Source organism: Arachis hypogaea, chromosome 19 (genome assembly GCF_003086295.3).
Source record: "Arachis hypogaea cultivar Tifrunner chromosome 19, arahy.Tifrunner.gnm2.J5K5, whole genome shotgun sequence".
Classification (NCBI taxonomy): Eukaryota; Viridiplantae; Streptophyta; class Magnoliopsida; order Fabales; family Fabaceae; genus Arachis; species Arachis hypogaea.
In genome coordinates this window covers 136,025,718-136,040,899 of record NC_092054.1, presented here as the reverse complement: position 1 = coordinate 136,040,899, position 15,182 = coordinate 136,025,718, and the positions used below count along the sequence as shown (strand labels likewise).

Sequence of the window (15,182 nt, the reverse complement as noted above, 5' to 3'; positions counted from 1 at the left end):
AGACGTGAAATATGGAGTAATAATTTTTTTCTATTCCGTTCATTGTTAGAATTTGAAGGCAAAAATGGAGAGAAGATAAAGCCTCATGCTAAGCGGTGATGCCGTAATGGTAACCATATCAAATTTATCTTTGCTTTCCTTAGGTACATAGTAGCACCTTATATCAAATTCCAATTTGATAACATGCATAAGCAATTAAGCATCATTCTTAGTCACCAAAAAAAAAAAAAATTAAGCATCATTCTTTGACTTGAATTTTTTTACTACAAATTACAACTTGGCAAAGTGTATCAAAATTCATTTTGTATTCTCACATGGTGTATGTATCAAAATTGTGTTCTATTTTAATTTTCAAGTAATTAGCAAAATGGGAGTGAAAAAGAAGTCAAACCAATTTAAAAATTGTTAATCAATCATCAACACTTGCAAGAAGAAAGAAGAGAGTTCTAAAATTTTAAGTGATAAATCCATGAGAAATATATACATTAACCCAACAGAAGTATGGTTATGAATTGATCTGTGGTGTACAAGCTTAAGCATTTTGTAATCTGTAATAATATTTGTGAAAAATCATAGGCCATCTCGGCCTTTGCTGTAGAAAGTAGAAACATATATAAACTATCATTATTGATTTTATTTATTTTTTCTTCTTAAAGTTTAATGCATTATCACAAAAGTATTACAATAGTACAATGCCATTTAATTGTATTTGCAGTGTTCTATCGTTGTGTGAAAACCTTTTTTTTATTTAATAATTGTGTTTGCATTAAGATAATAATGGGTATACCCTGTTGGAGTTGGAAAGAAATGAATAAAGAGAAATGTCAGGGGCCAGCAATTTTTGTGATTGGTAACCATCAAATAGCCATCAATGATGATCTAATGGTGTGAGATTGGTGTGAAATTTCATCCAATGACTCACCTTTCTCTGCTGGCTACATGCGGGCCAAAGCTGGCCCCCTAGACTTTTCCATGAATAAATATATACCTCTTATGCAAAACTTCAACTTTTTTTTCCGGGTAATAATTTGATTTCTAGTAACATGATAATACGATAAGCAGGTATTTTCAAGGATTTATTTAATATTTTTTCTCAGTAACCTGTAAATTTATGGTAAAATTATTCTTTGTTGTTGTTTTCTTTTTTTTTTTTGGGTTCAGTGAGGTTCAACTGAAGCTAGAAGTAACGAACTCCAACTAGAAATTTCAGCTTCAGCTTAAGTTGTTGAACGTTTTCTCTTTGCTCTCTCTCTCTCGGCAATGGATCTCTCCACCATTTCTCTCTCCTCCTCTCTTCCTTCTCCTTTTCTCAGTCAACTTTCTCTCCGTCCAAAAACAGCGTCCCTCTCTGGAATCTTTCTCCGGAACAACCCGCCGCCGCTGTTTTCCCGCCCAAATCATCGCCCAATCGCAGCAGCACTTCAACAATCCCAGAATGACGATTTTGTCCTCGAAGACGTGCCGCACCTCACCAATTTCCTCCCTAATTTGCCGGTACTTTATTTTTCCCGCGAAAATGTGCTGCCATGTATGATCTTGTTGATTCCAAATTCGGATGGATCCTATTCATTGTTTGATATTTACATTCATTTCAGATTAGTTATATCACATTTACAGAAACATGAAGCTCAGGCATTTACTGTAGCACAAGTACACTATGATTTGCTATGCTTTGATATGATATGATATGATATTGTATGCTTCTCAGCCTGTGATCAAAGTAGGATTTTTTTTCTTTATTATTTAAATAAATTTTTAGCTGCGTGTTTCCACTGAGAAATTTAATTCGATACCTCAATTGAATTCACTCAGAGCAGAGAGAGACATTGAGAAACTGAGAAATTTTATTTAGATGGATTGATACTAAATGAATTCACAACACTCTTTGCATGTTTATCAGCTGATGCGACATCCCTTAACTGTCTCAACGTAATCTAGAATGATCTCTAACTACCTGATGACAGATATTTCAGTCAACTTAGACTAAATAAACTTTGCTAGGCTAGGCTGCTTTACTTTGATACGCTTTACAAGAGACTTCGGTTACTGAATCCAGAATCCAGCTCAGTACAACATAATAGAAAATACATATTATACCTTGTAGCGCAATAGAAGAATGCTTAAAGTTCTATGCCTATGGTTCTTATTTTTGAAACTACTAATAATAGGACTTAAAACCTAAGATGTTTCGGATAGGGATGGGAGGTATCTTTAGTGTTTAGTTTCCTTTTGTTAAGCAATTTAGTTGTTTCAAGATTTTTTTTTAACCCTTCAAATAATGTGCACTTCCCTTTCTTTTCTTAATGATTTTTCTTTTCTTACCATATTGATGACTGTTGATACTTAAAGCATTAATTCCTTTTTTGCAGTCCTATCCAAACCCATTGCATAGCAGCCAAGCTTATTCAATTGTAAAGTAAGTCTATTCTGCTTTGCATTTTTGTTTTAACTTTGTGATTCGTAACTTCAAAGTTTATCCTAACTTTTTTTTCCCTAATTTCAAACTTTATGTTTCTTCTTATGGCTTAATCTTTACTTCTTTTAATTGTTTTATACTCTAAGGAATACTTTTGTAAGCCAAGAAGATGTGGTTGCACAAAATGTAAGTGACACAATCTCCCAGTTCTTTTTCATGAATTCTTTTCTTTTTCTTTTCTGAATCACTGATACCCCATTCTTTTTCTTATCTCTGTATTTCTCACCATGCTTCATATCTCAGATTGTCATTCGAAAAGATAACCCTAGAGGGGTTCATTTTCGGCGTGCTGGACCTCGAGAAAAGGTATAAAACATGAAAATGTATGTGTCAATTTATAGTATTTAGATTTTGGAGCTGATAACTGCATCTTCTAATATTAGGTTTATTTCAAGCCGGAAGAAGTACGTGCTTGCATAGTGACTTGTGGAGGATTATGCCCAGGAATCAATACGGTGATTAGGGAGATTGTATGTGGCTTAAACAACATGTATGGCGTTGAGGATATACTTGGGATTGAAGTGAGTTTTGCAGAAGTTGTATAATTCTGGCTATCTAACAAATATACTGCTTTAAGATTTTTCTGTTGGACCAACTTCTTAGAATCATTTTAATTTGAATTTCTTATCTGAGTTTTTGAATGTAACATGATAGTTTCCCCATTTCTTTTATGTCCATTGCTTGAGTTCCTATTAGTTACCATGTTGCTCTTCAAAATGATTTAGGAAGGATATAGAGGGTTTTATTCAAAAAATACCGTGAGATTGACTCCTAAAGTGGTTAATGATATCCATAAACGTGGTGGCACCCTTCTCCGCACATCTCGAGGAGGACATGATACACAGAAGATAGTTGATAACATTGCAGACCGTGGAATAAATCAGGTGGTTACTTGTTATATTAATTTAGTATATGAACAGATTGTAGACATAATATCTGAACAAAAGGGAAATTTTATCTGTGCATGTTAGGTATACATTATAGGAGGTGATGGAACCCAAAGAGGAGCAGCACGCATATATGAGGTAATTGATTTCTCTCTTAAATTACACATGGCTTTCATCTACTCAATGATGTAGTTCCATGATAGTATGTTGTAATATGAGCATCTTTCTATGAAGGAAGTTGAAAAACGTGGTCTTCACGTCGCTGTGGCTGGAATTCCAAAGACAATTGATAATGATATTGCTGTAAGTCTTAGTTATAATATATATAAGTTTTGCACCCTTTGGAAAAGTGTTTGTTGCTTCTGTGTGTGTGTGTGTGATATGTAATAATTTTTTACCTGAGATTTGGCTCTGTGTTGTATGTATTCAGTAATTGTATCTCCTCGTTTTATATTTTAATAGGAACTTAACAATGGTCTAATTACTGTATACTATTGATGTCATTATGCTTTGTTCACATTTGTGTGTAAACTCGGAGATATTAATCTACTCATCAATTATTTTTTCCATGTAAACATTTATATATATATTGAGACAGATGAAGCCCTCCCTGTTTGTAATATTTTACTTGTTTGGCTTCAGGTTATTGACAAATCTTTTGGATTTGATACTGCTGTAGAAGAAGCCCAGAGAGCCATCAACGCTGCTCATGTTGAAGTTGAAAGTGTTGAAAACGGAGTTGGAATTGTTAAGCTAATGGGCAGATATAGTGGTAGACATTAAGCAATACTTTCAGATGCTCTATTTTGCTTCTCCCCCCCCCCCCCCCCTTTCTTTTTTATCATAATTTCTAATTTTCCAAATAATTTTTTCTTTTAAATGACAGAGTGGAAACTTGATGTGTTTAATGAAATATTGGTATTTAGAACTTTAAGAATCCTATTTCTCATTTCAGAGATAGACTTTACAGGCTTCCATCTGCAGGTTTCATTGCCATGTTTGCAACTTTGGCTAGCCGAGACGTGGTAAGGCATCTTCCCAGTCTCAGAATTTGTTGATTGTCATTGGTCAACTTATTCCTTTGTTAGCATAAAATTTGTGTTTTTTTTAATTATGATGATGATGATGACAATAGAGATGTATTGGTGATTTTCTTTGGCTTGAAGCTCTTTAATAGTTTTCCGTAAAAATATTTCTTTCCTTTTGATATTAAAGTCTATTTTTAAATGGTCCCAAAGGAGTTCAAATTGCCATTAGTTGTTACCATTTTTTCAAAATTTAAATAATGACTAAAGAATGCCTGCTAATAGCAAGAGTTCTAACAGGATTGCTGCTTGATTCCAGAATCTCCCTTTTATTTGGAAGGGAGAGGTGGGCTGTATGAGTTTCTTGATCAGAGGTTGAAAGAGAATGGACATTTAGTTATTGTCATAGCAGAAGGTGCAGGTCAAGAATATGTTGCCGCAGAAGTGCCTGCAGTCAATCAAAAGGATGCATCTGGGAACAGGCTACTTCTTGATGTTGGTCCCTGGTTATCTGATAAGATCAAGGTATACTATATCATATATCTTTCCTTCTGTTCCTTATGTTCTCTTCACAGATTTTACATATATAATATTCTCAGATATGTATACTTACTTGGACCATAGATATGATATCTCTAAATATAATTGACACGACTGCAGAAAATTTGTGATCTTTTCCAGTTCTGATTGTAGAATTTTCAATATGTGTGGTCCGAGTTAAGGTATCCATTCCAAAGATGGTTTTCAATATATTTTTCTTAAAACTAGATTTATGCTGATGCCTGATGGCATCAGTCAATTTGCTAATAGATCAGTTACATATGGTGAAGCTAATTAAAATCTTTTGCACTTTCCTTGCTAAATTAATCTTGCATGTTCCCCCCCCCCCCCCCCCCCCTCTTCTTTTTGATCTTGAGATTGAAGTGTGTGACCTCTTTGAGAGGGGAAATTTGTTGAAGTGCAATTGTGCATGCTATCTTGACTTGTCATTGTAGTCTAGAACTCTATCAGTTTTTGCTTATGAATTTTTTTTTTCTCATTAGCTCAGTTCATAGGAAAGTATTCACTCCCATAATAGAGGAAATGATGAATGATTTTGAAAGAATAATTTTGGAATTTGAATTTGTCCTTCACGGAGGGTTATTAAATATTTCCTTTCATTTTTCTTGAGGTTGCCAACATTGTTTTGTTCACCTTTTAAGTTTTTCAGTTTGCTTCTAAATATATTGCTTACTTGTTATAGGACCATTTCACAAAGGCTCAAAAGATGCCAATTAATATGAAATATATAGGTATGTTCCTGAGTTTCCTATAAAACTTTTCTATTTTATTGTAATTATGCAAGAATAACCAGGAAAACAAACAGCTATAAGATTATTCTTTCATAATTATTCTTGAATAACCAGAACGGCATCTTATTTTTCCTGTTTGCCTTTTAGTTTTGGTTAATTGGAATTTCAAAACCCCTAAATAAAAGCAAGCAAGCTTGAAATTCAGAATTAAAATTTTTTCCATTTTCTTATATTTTGTATCATTTATTTTCAACAAAGGAACCGTTTTAAGTTTTGTTTATTACTTTAACATAATAATGTTATCATTTTTAAGAACTTAATTTTAAAATTTTCATTGATTTTGTCTTCATCATAAAAGTTTCATTTGTGTTACTCTTATAGATCCAACATACATGATTCGAGCTATTCCGAGTAATGCCGCAGACAACATATACTGCACTCTACTTGCTCATAGTGTTGTTCATGGAGCTATGGCTGGATATACTGGCTTCACCGTTGGCCCTGTGAATAGTAGACATGCTTATATCCCTATTTCTGTAAGTTGACCACTTCATTAGAATTAGATCATCTGCATCCAACTAATTACTTCCATTACTAAAGTTTATGCTACTGGAGTCTTGTACTATTCTTAAGTTCACCATGTAATCTATCTCCTCTACCTAACACTACAACCTTACCAAGAGAACTGAAAATTTAATCATTTTGTAAAAAATTCAACACAAACACCTTATGTAAGGGCATGCAAGATTGAGATGATGCAGTTTAAATGTTTATTAACCTAATAGGATGTGCTGCACTTCCTAGGTTACTGGACATTATGTTTTACCTTTGTTCATGATATGTGTTAGTATGTTATATGCTCCCACATTATGTTAGGTAGCATGCCGGCTGATGATTATATAACATCTTGTTGCAGCGTGTGACAGAGAAACAAAAGACGGTTGAGCTGACAGGTAGAATGTGGGCTAGACTTCTTGCATCTACAAATCAACCTAGTTTCATTTCCTCTGATCTAGAAGGAGTTGTCCAAGGTATCGATAGTCTGAATATTACCTCGATATAGGTTTTCTCATATTTATGAGTAGCAACAGATCTCTATTTTAGGTTTCATTTGTATGTTAACTCAGTGCTGTGAATTTTGATGAGCTTTCAGATAACAGATGATGCATTAACATATAGTGGTATTGGCTGTAATTGGACACTACCACCATATGGTTTGCCACTATTCTTTTTAGTGTGAAATTCCACTACTTAGTAATAGCTATATGTTTGTTGTATTTGTTGAAACGTCAGCTCAGACTTTGAGTATTTTTCTTTTTTCTTTTTTTTTTTAATGTAACTGGTGTTTCAAATTTGAACATGCTCAACTAGTGGCAACTTATATGCATCATTCATGAGAAAACTCTCTTTGCAAAACACCATCTTATCATGTGCCCTAATTCACACTTCAACTTCGATAAGGTTAAGTATTTGACTAAATAACTATTTCCTCTCACATCCAAGAAACCTTTTATTTATAATATATGTTACTTTAATATTTTGTTACATTCTTGAATACAAAAAGAAAAACGGAAGAAAATCTATCAAATTATAATACTAGTTAGAGAGCAATTATTCGGAGGAGGTGAAGCCCTAAAAGTCAAAGGCTTCTCTTCTCTTCTCATCTCATCTTGGTTAGATTTGGTTAATTGTCCAGTGAAAGAGTCTCCATTATTCAACTATAAGGGCCCCATGGTGTGATTTGATTTAAATACAGCAAGTTGAAGAATGATAAGGCTCCAGATGTACCCTTGTAAACAGCAATCTTTTCTTGATTGCGATCTTTTGTAGATAGTACAAACCATAACCAAAACCAACTTTTTGATGCCCCACTTTGTCTTAACGCAAGTTGCTGTTTCTAGCAACTCTTTGCAACACAACAGCTTACAAGTTGAGACTCTCGTAAATGGGTATCCTACCATCCTACGTAATCTACCATCCTTAAGTAAAAAATAATAAATTCTGATAGTCATTTAGTATTTTTCCTTCTAAAAAGTAAAAACTGATATTTAAAATAAAAAAATTAATCAACAAGATAACACATTTTTATTTAAGTAATATAAAACACTAAATAAAAAGCTAAATAAATGTGAAAAGAAAATATAATTTCTTAAATATTTTGTAAAACAATTATTATCTTTAAAATAACCAAACATAAAATATCCTGATTTATTATTCATCAGTTTCCCCCCTCTTTTCTCTTTGTTAAATGAAGATAGTCCATTGAAAGCACCTTGTGGACACAACAATTGATGAGGCTTGATATAGTTATTATATCATTTACGATATATATTGTCTTATATTGTTTAATTATATTAATCATTGTTTAAATTTTTCTTAGAATATTTTATCCCGAAAAATAAATCTTACTATGCTAATCATGATACTATTATTTTCTGTAAAGAAAAATTAACCAAAATTTATTATTATTATTATTATTCTAGATAAGGTTTAATATTCAAAAACTTAAATTCTTTGGCAGTAGTACGGCAAGATATTTATAATTATGTCTAAATCAATATTTTTTTTTTTTGGGTATAAATCAATAATAATTTGTTAATATTCAAACAAGTTGCTTATACAGTAACCAAAAAAACAAGTTGCATATACGTATCGGGCCCCATGACAAAGTACATAACCATGATCATCCAATAATTTGGATAAGATGCACTGTCTCTTAACGTAATATTTTTTTTTTAAAAAGAAAAAAAAAAAAACTCCCTAGTGAAATCCGTGTGCCATAAAAAAAGTCCATTTAATTTTCCTCAACAACTTGATGAGCTGATAACACTATCATCAATCAATTTATATCACAAAATGTGGGGACTGGAGTATTCTTATATGCATAAATATCATAGTTTCAATGCCACTTCTCTCCACACATTCCACAAATAAAAATCCAATTCAAACACAGATACACTATGACAGCATCTCAAGAAATTTCAAGTTTAGAACTCTTAAGGCAACATCTCTTAGGTGATAATAATAAAAATGCCTTAGATTCATACTTCACTAGCACCACCAATCTCATTCCTCTAGTGAAAATTGAAGAATTAGAACACCCTTTGGAATCACCAAAACTCGACTACCACCAATTCTTGGATTTGGATTCATATTTCTTTGAACAAAGTAGTAGTAGCTTTGATGCTAAGGAAGTCGCTGCTGATCAAAACAATGTCATTATTGCACAAAGCCCCTCGGAGGAGGAAATAATCAAGAATTCGGATACTTCGGTTGAACCAACAATGTTGGATTCTGTGGAAGAGAAGGTAGAAGCTACGTTTAGGCACTACAGAGGAGTAAGGAGAAGGCCGTGGGGAAAGTTCGCTGCTGAGATTCGCGATCCGGCGAGAAAAGGCTCGAGAGTGTGGCTAGGCACATTTGATAGTGAGATTGATGCTGCTAAGGCTTATGATTTTGCTGCCTTTAGGATGAGGGGTCAAAAAGCAATTCTCAATTTTCCTCTTGAGGCTGGTGAATCTGAACCAAAGCCTAATGTTTGTGGTAGGAAAAAGAGAAGAGTAGTGTAGAGAGAATTGATATTCAATTTCATCGAGTAATGTTATTTGAACATAATATTTTGTGAATGTTGTATTGATATATTTTTGTTTATTGTTACATAGAATGTGAACATGAACATATATCTGCCACAAATGTTATGTACAAATCTCATTTTTCAATGATTGCATTATCTTCTCCTTTTCAACTTTTATAGGTTATAGTCATTCTTTACTTTTGTTTGCTAAAGAAATGTGCAATATGTACTAAAATTTTCCATGAATGTGCAATTTAGTATTTTTGTGAAGTTTTCATTCACTATGAATGAAGAGCAACGTATTATGTGGATTAAATAATGTAACTATGTCCCTTGTTTCTTTTTAACTTGAAGCATACACCTAAAAAGCTAAAAAGATAGTATATCCTGTAATTGAGGAGGATAGAGTGAAGTTTCACTTGTTTCAGGTCCACATACCATAAGGGTGATTTCTAACTTCTAAGTTACTCTTAGATTTATCAACGATGTTGTTACTCCATAATATTTTACCCATGATTGTATGTTACATTGAATAGTAGTATGGGTTTTGCTTTCATTAAATAATTAATGCAATGTTTCCAGTATCTTTACAAATTTATAGAATAAATTATCATCTTTCATATATTACAGATTTCTGTAAAAATTTAAGTTATTCTCTGATATTTTCTGTTAGTCTATTCTTGACGGCCCTACTAAATAGGGTAGATTAATAAACAATTGGTACTGTATTAGCGCTCCTTCCTCTTTTATTTGGATAGAGTTATATATAAAAAAGAACTCTAATTTTCAGAAGATAACGAAGTAATTGCCAACTACTAATTTTCTTTGTGGGGCTATGCTACACGAGAGTCCATTGGCATGGGGATTTTTTTTCTTTTTTTTGTTTTTTACTGTATCTCTTAGTTCGACAGACCAAGAATTAATCCGTTGTGGGCCATTTGCTGCATGCATAAAGCAAAATTCGAACTCTGACACTTGTTTAAGCAGACTAGTGAACTAATTATCGGACCAATCCAACTTGGTTGGCACGGACATTTTTAATTATGGATAGTGCGGATTTGGATTTTTCGGGCAAAAGTAAAAGAAGCTATAAATTCTCCATCAGATTACTTTATACTCTTTTTTTTCAATTTTTAAAACAATTACTTAAAAACAGATTTTGTTTTTAAGTTTATCTAAACAAATTTGGAGAATCTATCAAAAAGTCACCCATATAAAAAGGGGCTATAATTTAAGGTGGATATTTTAATAAATATTTTATAATTATTTTTATGTGAAGTTATTTTTTATTATTATATGATGAATTGTAGAATTTGATTTTGATATGTAATAAAAATATTATCTTTATTTAAAATGTAACTAAACAAATAACTCACACTTTTAATACAAATATTTTTATGTGAAGATATTTTAACATTTTTATAGAGTAAGTGCTATAATTTAAAACTCTAACCCTAATTCATCGAAAACGTAAGGAAGATATTCATCTACTACGTTGCAATTGGCAAGTTTATGATGGATATGAATTTTTTAAATGATGCAATAGGAAAAAGAGGAACAAGAGATAGCCCAGAAAGTGGCCTTGTATCAAAGTCAGTTCCTCTGAAGAAGAAGATAGTGCTCTCCCTCTTGATGAAGAAAAAGTTGTTGAGGATACAAAAGATGATGATTCTGATTCTTCGAATGAATATGTATGGGATCGGAGTTCCCTAAGCATTTCGTAAGTAATGAAAAAACTCGTTTGCAACGAAGACAAGTTATTGCAAGCAAGGGATTTGATGAAACAGAGTAGAAAAAAGTCAGGCGACCTACCAGGAATTTGCGGACTGGCTTGTGTTTTGCTTGGTTTAGTTCAACCTGATAGAAAATAAGTTTAGGCTCAAACTATTTTAAAAGTCTAAATTTTTAATAGGCTATGTTGGAATGAATTATTTTATTAATCTAGGTCATCCATATTAAATTTTTAAAAATATATTATAATGCAAAAGTGTATCTTTACTTATAGAAATTAGAAACTAAAAATCAGAAATTGATGTAAGGGTTGTTTCAGTCTTTCTCAACCAAAACCTTCTGTATTCCTGGGTGGTTGAATTGCAACTTCTCTGATAGGGAAATAGTTGCTGAGGCAGCTTTTGGTATATTGGGGACCGAAACCCTAGAGACACTATTTATATTTGAGCATGGCACCCATTAAACCCTAAATCCCAAATAAAAATGGTATCTAAAATCTAAAAAATAATATATCTAAAATTCAAAAGATAATTATCTAAAGTCCAAAAGATAATATCTGATTTTGTTCTTATTTAATTCCAAATAAAAAATAATTATGATTTATTCAATTTAGTATTTATAACAATAAATGAGATCACCATTATATAAGTCATTTAATTTGAAATAGCATAATTTGTGATTATAATTAATATATGTATTACCCACAAACAAATTAGAAAATTAAATAATTTCCTAACAACCTCCCACTTGGGCTATACATATATTCTTTCTTGACATAATCACATTTTATAAACTTTATACGCGCATCTGAATGCTATTTCCCTTATTACATTAACAATCTGGTCCGTCTCATATATTAGATATGGAATCACCGCAGCTTTTATTACATTAATGTCGTGACTGAACCACGACAATCACCATCCTAATATAATTAACGACATAGATCAAATTTGGATGAGTAATATAGAAATTACATGTCAAGTGATCTCATGCATGTCTATTTCCAACTAGTCCAACTTTAAAACTTTATTGAGATCAAACACAAAACAAATATTACAAAATGAACATTTCACATAACATGAAATAAACCATCAACTTAATTCTGCAGAAAATAATTCAATATCTGTCATAGGACATATAGTATAAAATAAACTCCCACTAAATCAAGGCATCACAAATATTGACACCCATCCGAGTAGTGTGCTCATGAAAGACATTAGGGATCAATCCCTTGATTAATGGGTCTGCTAGCATATACTCTATTCCTATATATTCTATTAAAATCTGTTTTTCTTGAACTTTCTCCTTGACAACTAAGAACTTGATGTCTATATACTTCAATTTTGTCAAGCTCTTATTGTTATTGGAGTATAGTACTGTTGACTTGTTGTCACAGAATATCTTCAATGGCTTTTCAATGTCATCTACTATATGAAGTTCAGTGACAAAGTTTCACAACCATATGTCATGTTTGGATGCCTCAAAGCAAGCAATGTATTCTGCCTCCGTTGTTGAGGAAGCTACAAGAGTCTGTTTGTTAGACTTTCATGCAATAGCTCCTCCAGCCAAAATAAAGATACAGCCTGAAGTAGAGCGTCTACTATCTTAGCATCCCGCAAAATCGGAATCAGAGTACCCAATGATCTCCAAATTTTTTGATCTCTGATAAGTAAGCATGTAATCATTTGTTCTCTTTAGATAACGCATTACGCGTTTAACAATTATCTAATGATCCATGCTCGGATTGCTCAAGTATCTACCCAACACTCCCACTATAAATGATATATCAGGACATGTGCAGACTTGAGCATACATTAAGCTCCCTAGTGCTGATGCGTAAGGTTTATCATGCATTGTTGTCCTCTCAAGATCATTTTTAGGGCATTGCTTGAGACTGAACTTGTCTTCTTTAGCTACGAGTGTGTCCATTGGTCTACAAATTTTCATGCCATATCTACTTAAAATCTTTTCGATATAGTTCTTTTGTGATAATCCAAGCATACCTTGAGAGCGATCTCTTAGTATCTCGATTCCTAATACAAAAGAGGCATCACCAAGATCTTTCATTTCAAATTTGTTCGATAGAAATTTCTTAATTTCATGCAACAAGCCTATATCGTTACTGGCAAGTCAAATGTCATCAACGTATAAGACCAAAAAGATGTATTTACTCCCACTGAACTTGCGGTATACACACTCATCTATGATATTTACCTCAAAACTATATGAGGTAATGACTTGATGAAACTTGTGATACCATTAACGGGAAGCTTGTTTGAGACCATAGATGGATTTCTTTAACTTACAAACCATAGATTTTGAATCGCCTGATACAAAATTGTTTGATTATACCATATACATCGTTTTATCAATGTCACCATTGAGAAACGCTGTCTTTACATTCATCTGATGTAGTTCCAAGTCAAATTGAGCTACTAGTGCCATTATGATTCTAAAAGAGTCTTTCGATGATACCGGAGAGAAAGTATCTTTATAGTCTATGCCTTCCTTTTGAGTAAAGCTTTTAGTGACTAGACGAGTTTTATATCTCTCGACATTACCCTTAGAATCTCTTTTGGTTTAAATATCCATTTACAACCAATTGGTTTTACACCTTCAGGTAATTTTATGAGATCCCAAATGTCATTGTCTTTCATAGACTTCATCTTTTCTTTCATGGCATTGATCCACTTTTCAGAGTTAGAACTTTTCATGGCTTGAAGAAAATTGATTGGGTCATTTCCTGTCAAACCAATGCCATCCTCATATTCTTGGAGATAGACTGCATATTCATCTGAAATTGCACTTCTCTTTTCTCTGTTGGATCTCCTTAATGGCACTTCTTGAGGTTGTTGAGCTTGCTGTATGGGTTGGGGTTGAGGAGGATTCTCATTATTTTTCTATGCTGTAGCAGTATCTTGAGCAACAATGATATTCTCATTGTTCTCTTGTATTGTAACTGGATCTACAATATGATTCTCATTGTGCTCTTGTACTATAACTATTTCTTGAACAATAATAGGTACAAAGACCTAATCATTATCAGTTACAGAATCCTCATCAAAAGTAACATTCCTAGTATTTTCTTCCCCCCAAACTCAACATCCTCAAGAAATCTTGCATTTTCCGTTTCAAAAATAGACCTTGATGCAGGATTATAAAATTTGTACCCCGTAAACACTCAGCATAACCAACAAAGTAGCAACTAATTGTTCTTGAGTCCAATTTTATTTCATGTGGCCTATAAGGTCGCGCCTCAGCTGGACATCACCAAATGTGCAAATGCTTTATATTGGGCTTTTTCCCAGTCCAAATTTCATAAAGGATTTTGTTAACTGCTTTGGTTGGCATCCTATTAAGAATGTACACTATGATCTTTAAGATTTTTCTCCAGAGTGATTCAGGCAAGAAAGAATGACTAATCATACTTTTCACCATGTCCTTAAGAGTTCGGTTCCTTCACTCTGCAACACCATTCATGCTAGGTTTGCCTGGCATGGTGTATTGCGGAACAATACCGCACTCCTCTAGGAAAAGAGCGAAAGGCCCGAGACGTTGCTCACCTGAACTGTCATATATTTCGTAGTATTCACCACCACGATCAGATTTGACAGCTTTAATTTTCTTCCCAAAGTTGAAGTTCAACTTCAACTTTGAAAGACTTGAAAACATCCAAGGCTTGGGACTTTTCATTAATTAAATATAGATACCCGTAATGAGAGTAATCATCTATGAATGTAATTAAATACCATTGTCTATTCTAAGAGACAGTAGGGAATGGGCCACATATATCGGTAGGTATCAGTTCTAAGACATCTTTAGCTCTCTCAGCACCTAATTTCCTTTCATTTGTCATTTTTCCCTTTATGCACTCAATGTAGACATCAAAGTCCGCCAAATTTAGGGGTCCAAGAATTCCATCCGACATGAGCCTCTGAATTCTCTGTTTAAAGATGTGGCTGATGAGCGGATATTTTATACACTTTTTGGCATCATTTTCATATAGTTTTTATTATGTTTTGTTTAAGTTTTATTATGTTTTCATAGGTTTTAGTGCAAAATTCACATTTTTGGATTCTACTTTGAGTTTGTGTGTTTTATGATGATTTCAGGTATTTTTTGGCTGAAATTGAGGAGCCTGAGTAAAATTCTGATTTAGAGACAGAGAAAGGACTGCATATGCTGTCAGGATCTGAC

At 33.0% G+C, this 15,182-nt stretch overlaps 2 protein-coding genes across 4 annotated transcripts; both read left to right on the top strand.

Moving 5' to 3' along the window:
- Positions 1 to 387: 387 nt before the first annotated feature.
- LOC112776831 (ATP-dependent 6-phosphofructokinase 4, chloroplastic) lies at positions 388 to 9,524 on the top strand. 3 transcript variants are annotated; one of them, XM_072227050.1, is made up of 15 exons: positions 388 to 499; positions 1,162 to 1,494; positions 2,370 to 2,416; positions 2,563 to 2,602; positions 2,720 to 2,782; positions 2,860 to 2,997; positions 3,202 to 3,360; positions 3,448 to 3,501; positions 3,598 to 3,666; positions 4,006 to 4,135; positions 4,348 to 4,388; positions 4,689 to 4,913; positions 5,632 to 5,680; positions 6,062 to 6,216; positions 6,597 to 9,524. In XM_072227050.1, exons 2-15 carry the CDS (start codon positions 1,261 to 1,263, stop codon positions 6,741 to 6,743), a joined length of 1,551 nt encoding a protein of 516 aa, XP_072083151.1. In that variant the 5' UTR covers positions 388 to 499; positions 1,162 to 1,260; the 3' UTR covers positions 6,744 to 9,524. The 3 variants fall into 3 exon arrangements, with proteins under 3 accessions (XP_072083151.1, XP_072083150.1, XP_025676877.1); XM_072227049.1 differs by having other exon boundaries at positions 428 to 1,020; XM_025821092.3 differs by lacking the exon at positions 388 to 499 and adding an exon at positions 797 to 1,062.
- LOC112777542 (ethylene-responsive transcription factor ERF106) lies at positions 8,641 to 9,524 on the top strand. Its single transcript, XM_025821945.3, has one exon. The coding sequence runs from the start codon at positions 8,641 to 8,643 to the stop codon at positions 9,247 to 9,249; it is 609 nt and encodes a 202-aa protein (XP_025677730.1). The 3' UTR covers positions 9,250 to 9,524.
- Positions 9,525 to 15,182: the final 5,658 nt, after the last annotated feature.

Bases quoted from the DNA above. Each gene is read 5' to 3' on its own strand.
- LOC112776831 (XM_072227050.1), top strand. From the start codon at position 1,261: ATGGATCTCTCCACCATTTCTCTCTCCTCCTCTCTTCCTTCTCCTTTT. The intron at 2,783-2,859 runs GTATAAAACATG...TTCTAATATTAG, and splicing joins GTGCTGGACCTCGAGAAAAG to GTTTATTTCAAGCCGGAAGA. The intron at 4,389-4,688 runs GTAAGGCATCTT...GAGTTCTAACAG, and splicing joins CTTTGGCTAGCCGAGACGTG to GATTGCTGCTTGATTCCAGA.
- LOC112777542 (XM_025821945.3), top strand. From the start codon at position 8,641: ATGACAGCATCTCAAGAAATTTCAAGTTTAGAACTCTTAAGGCAACAT.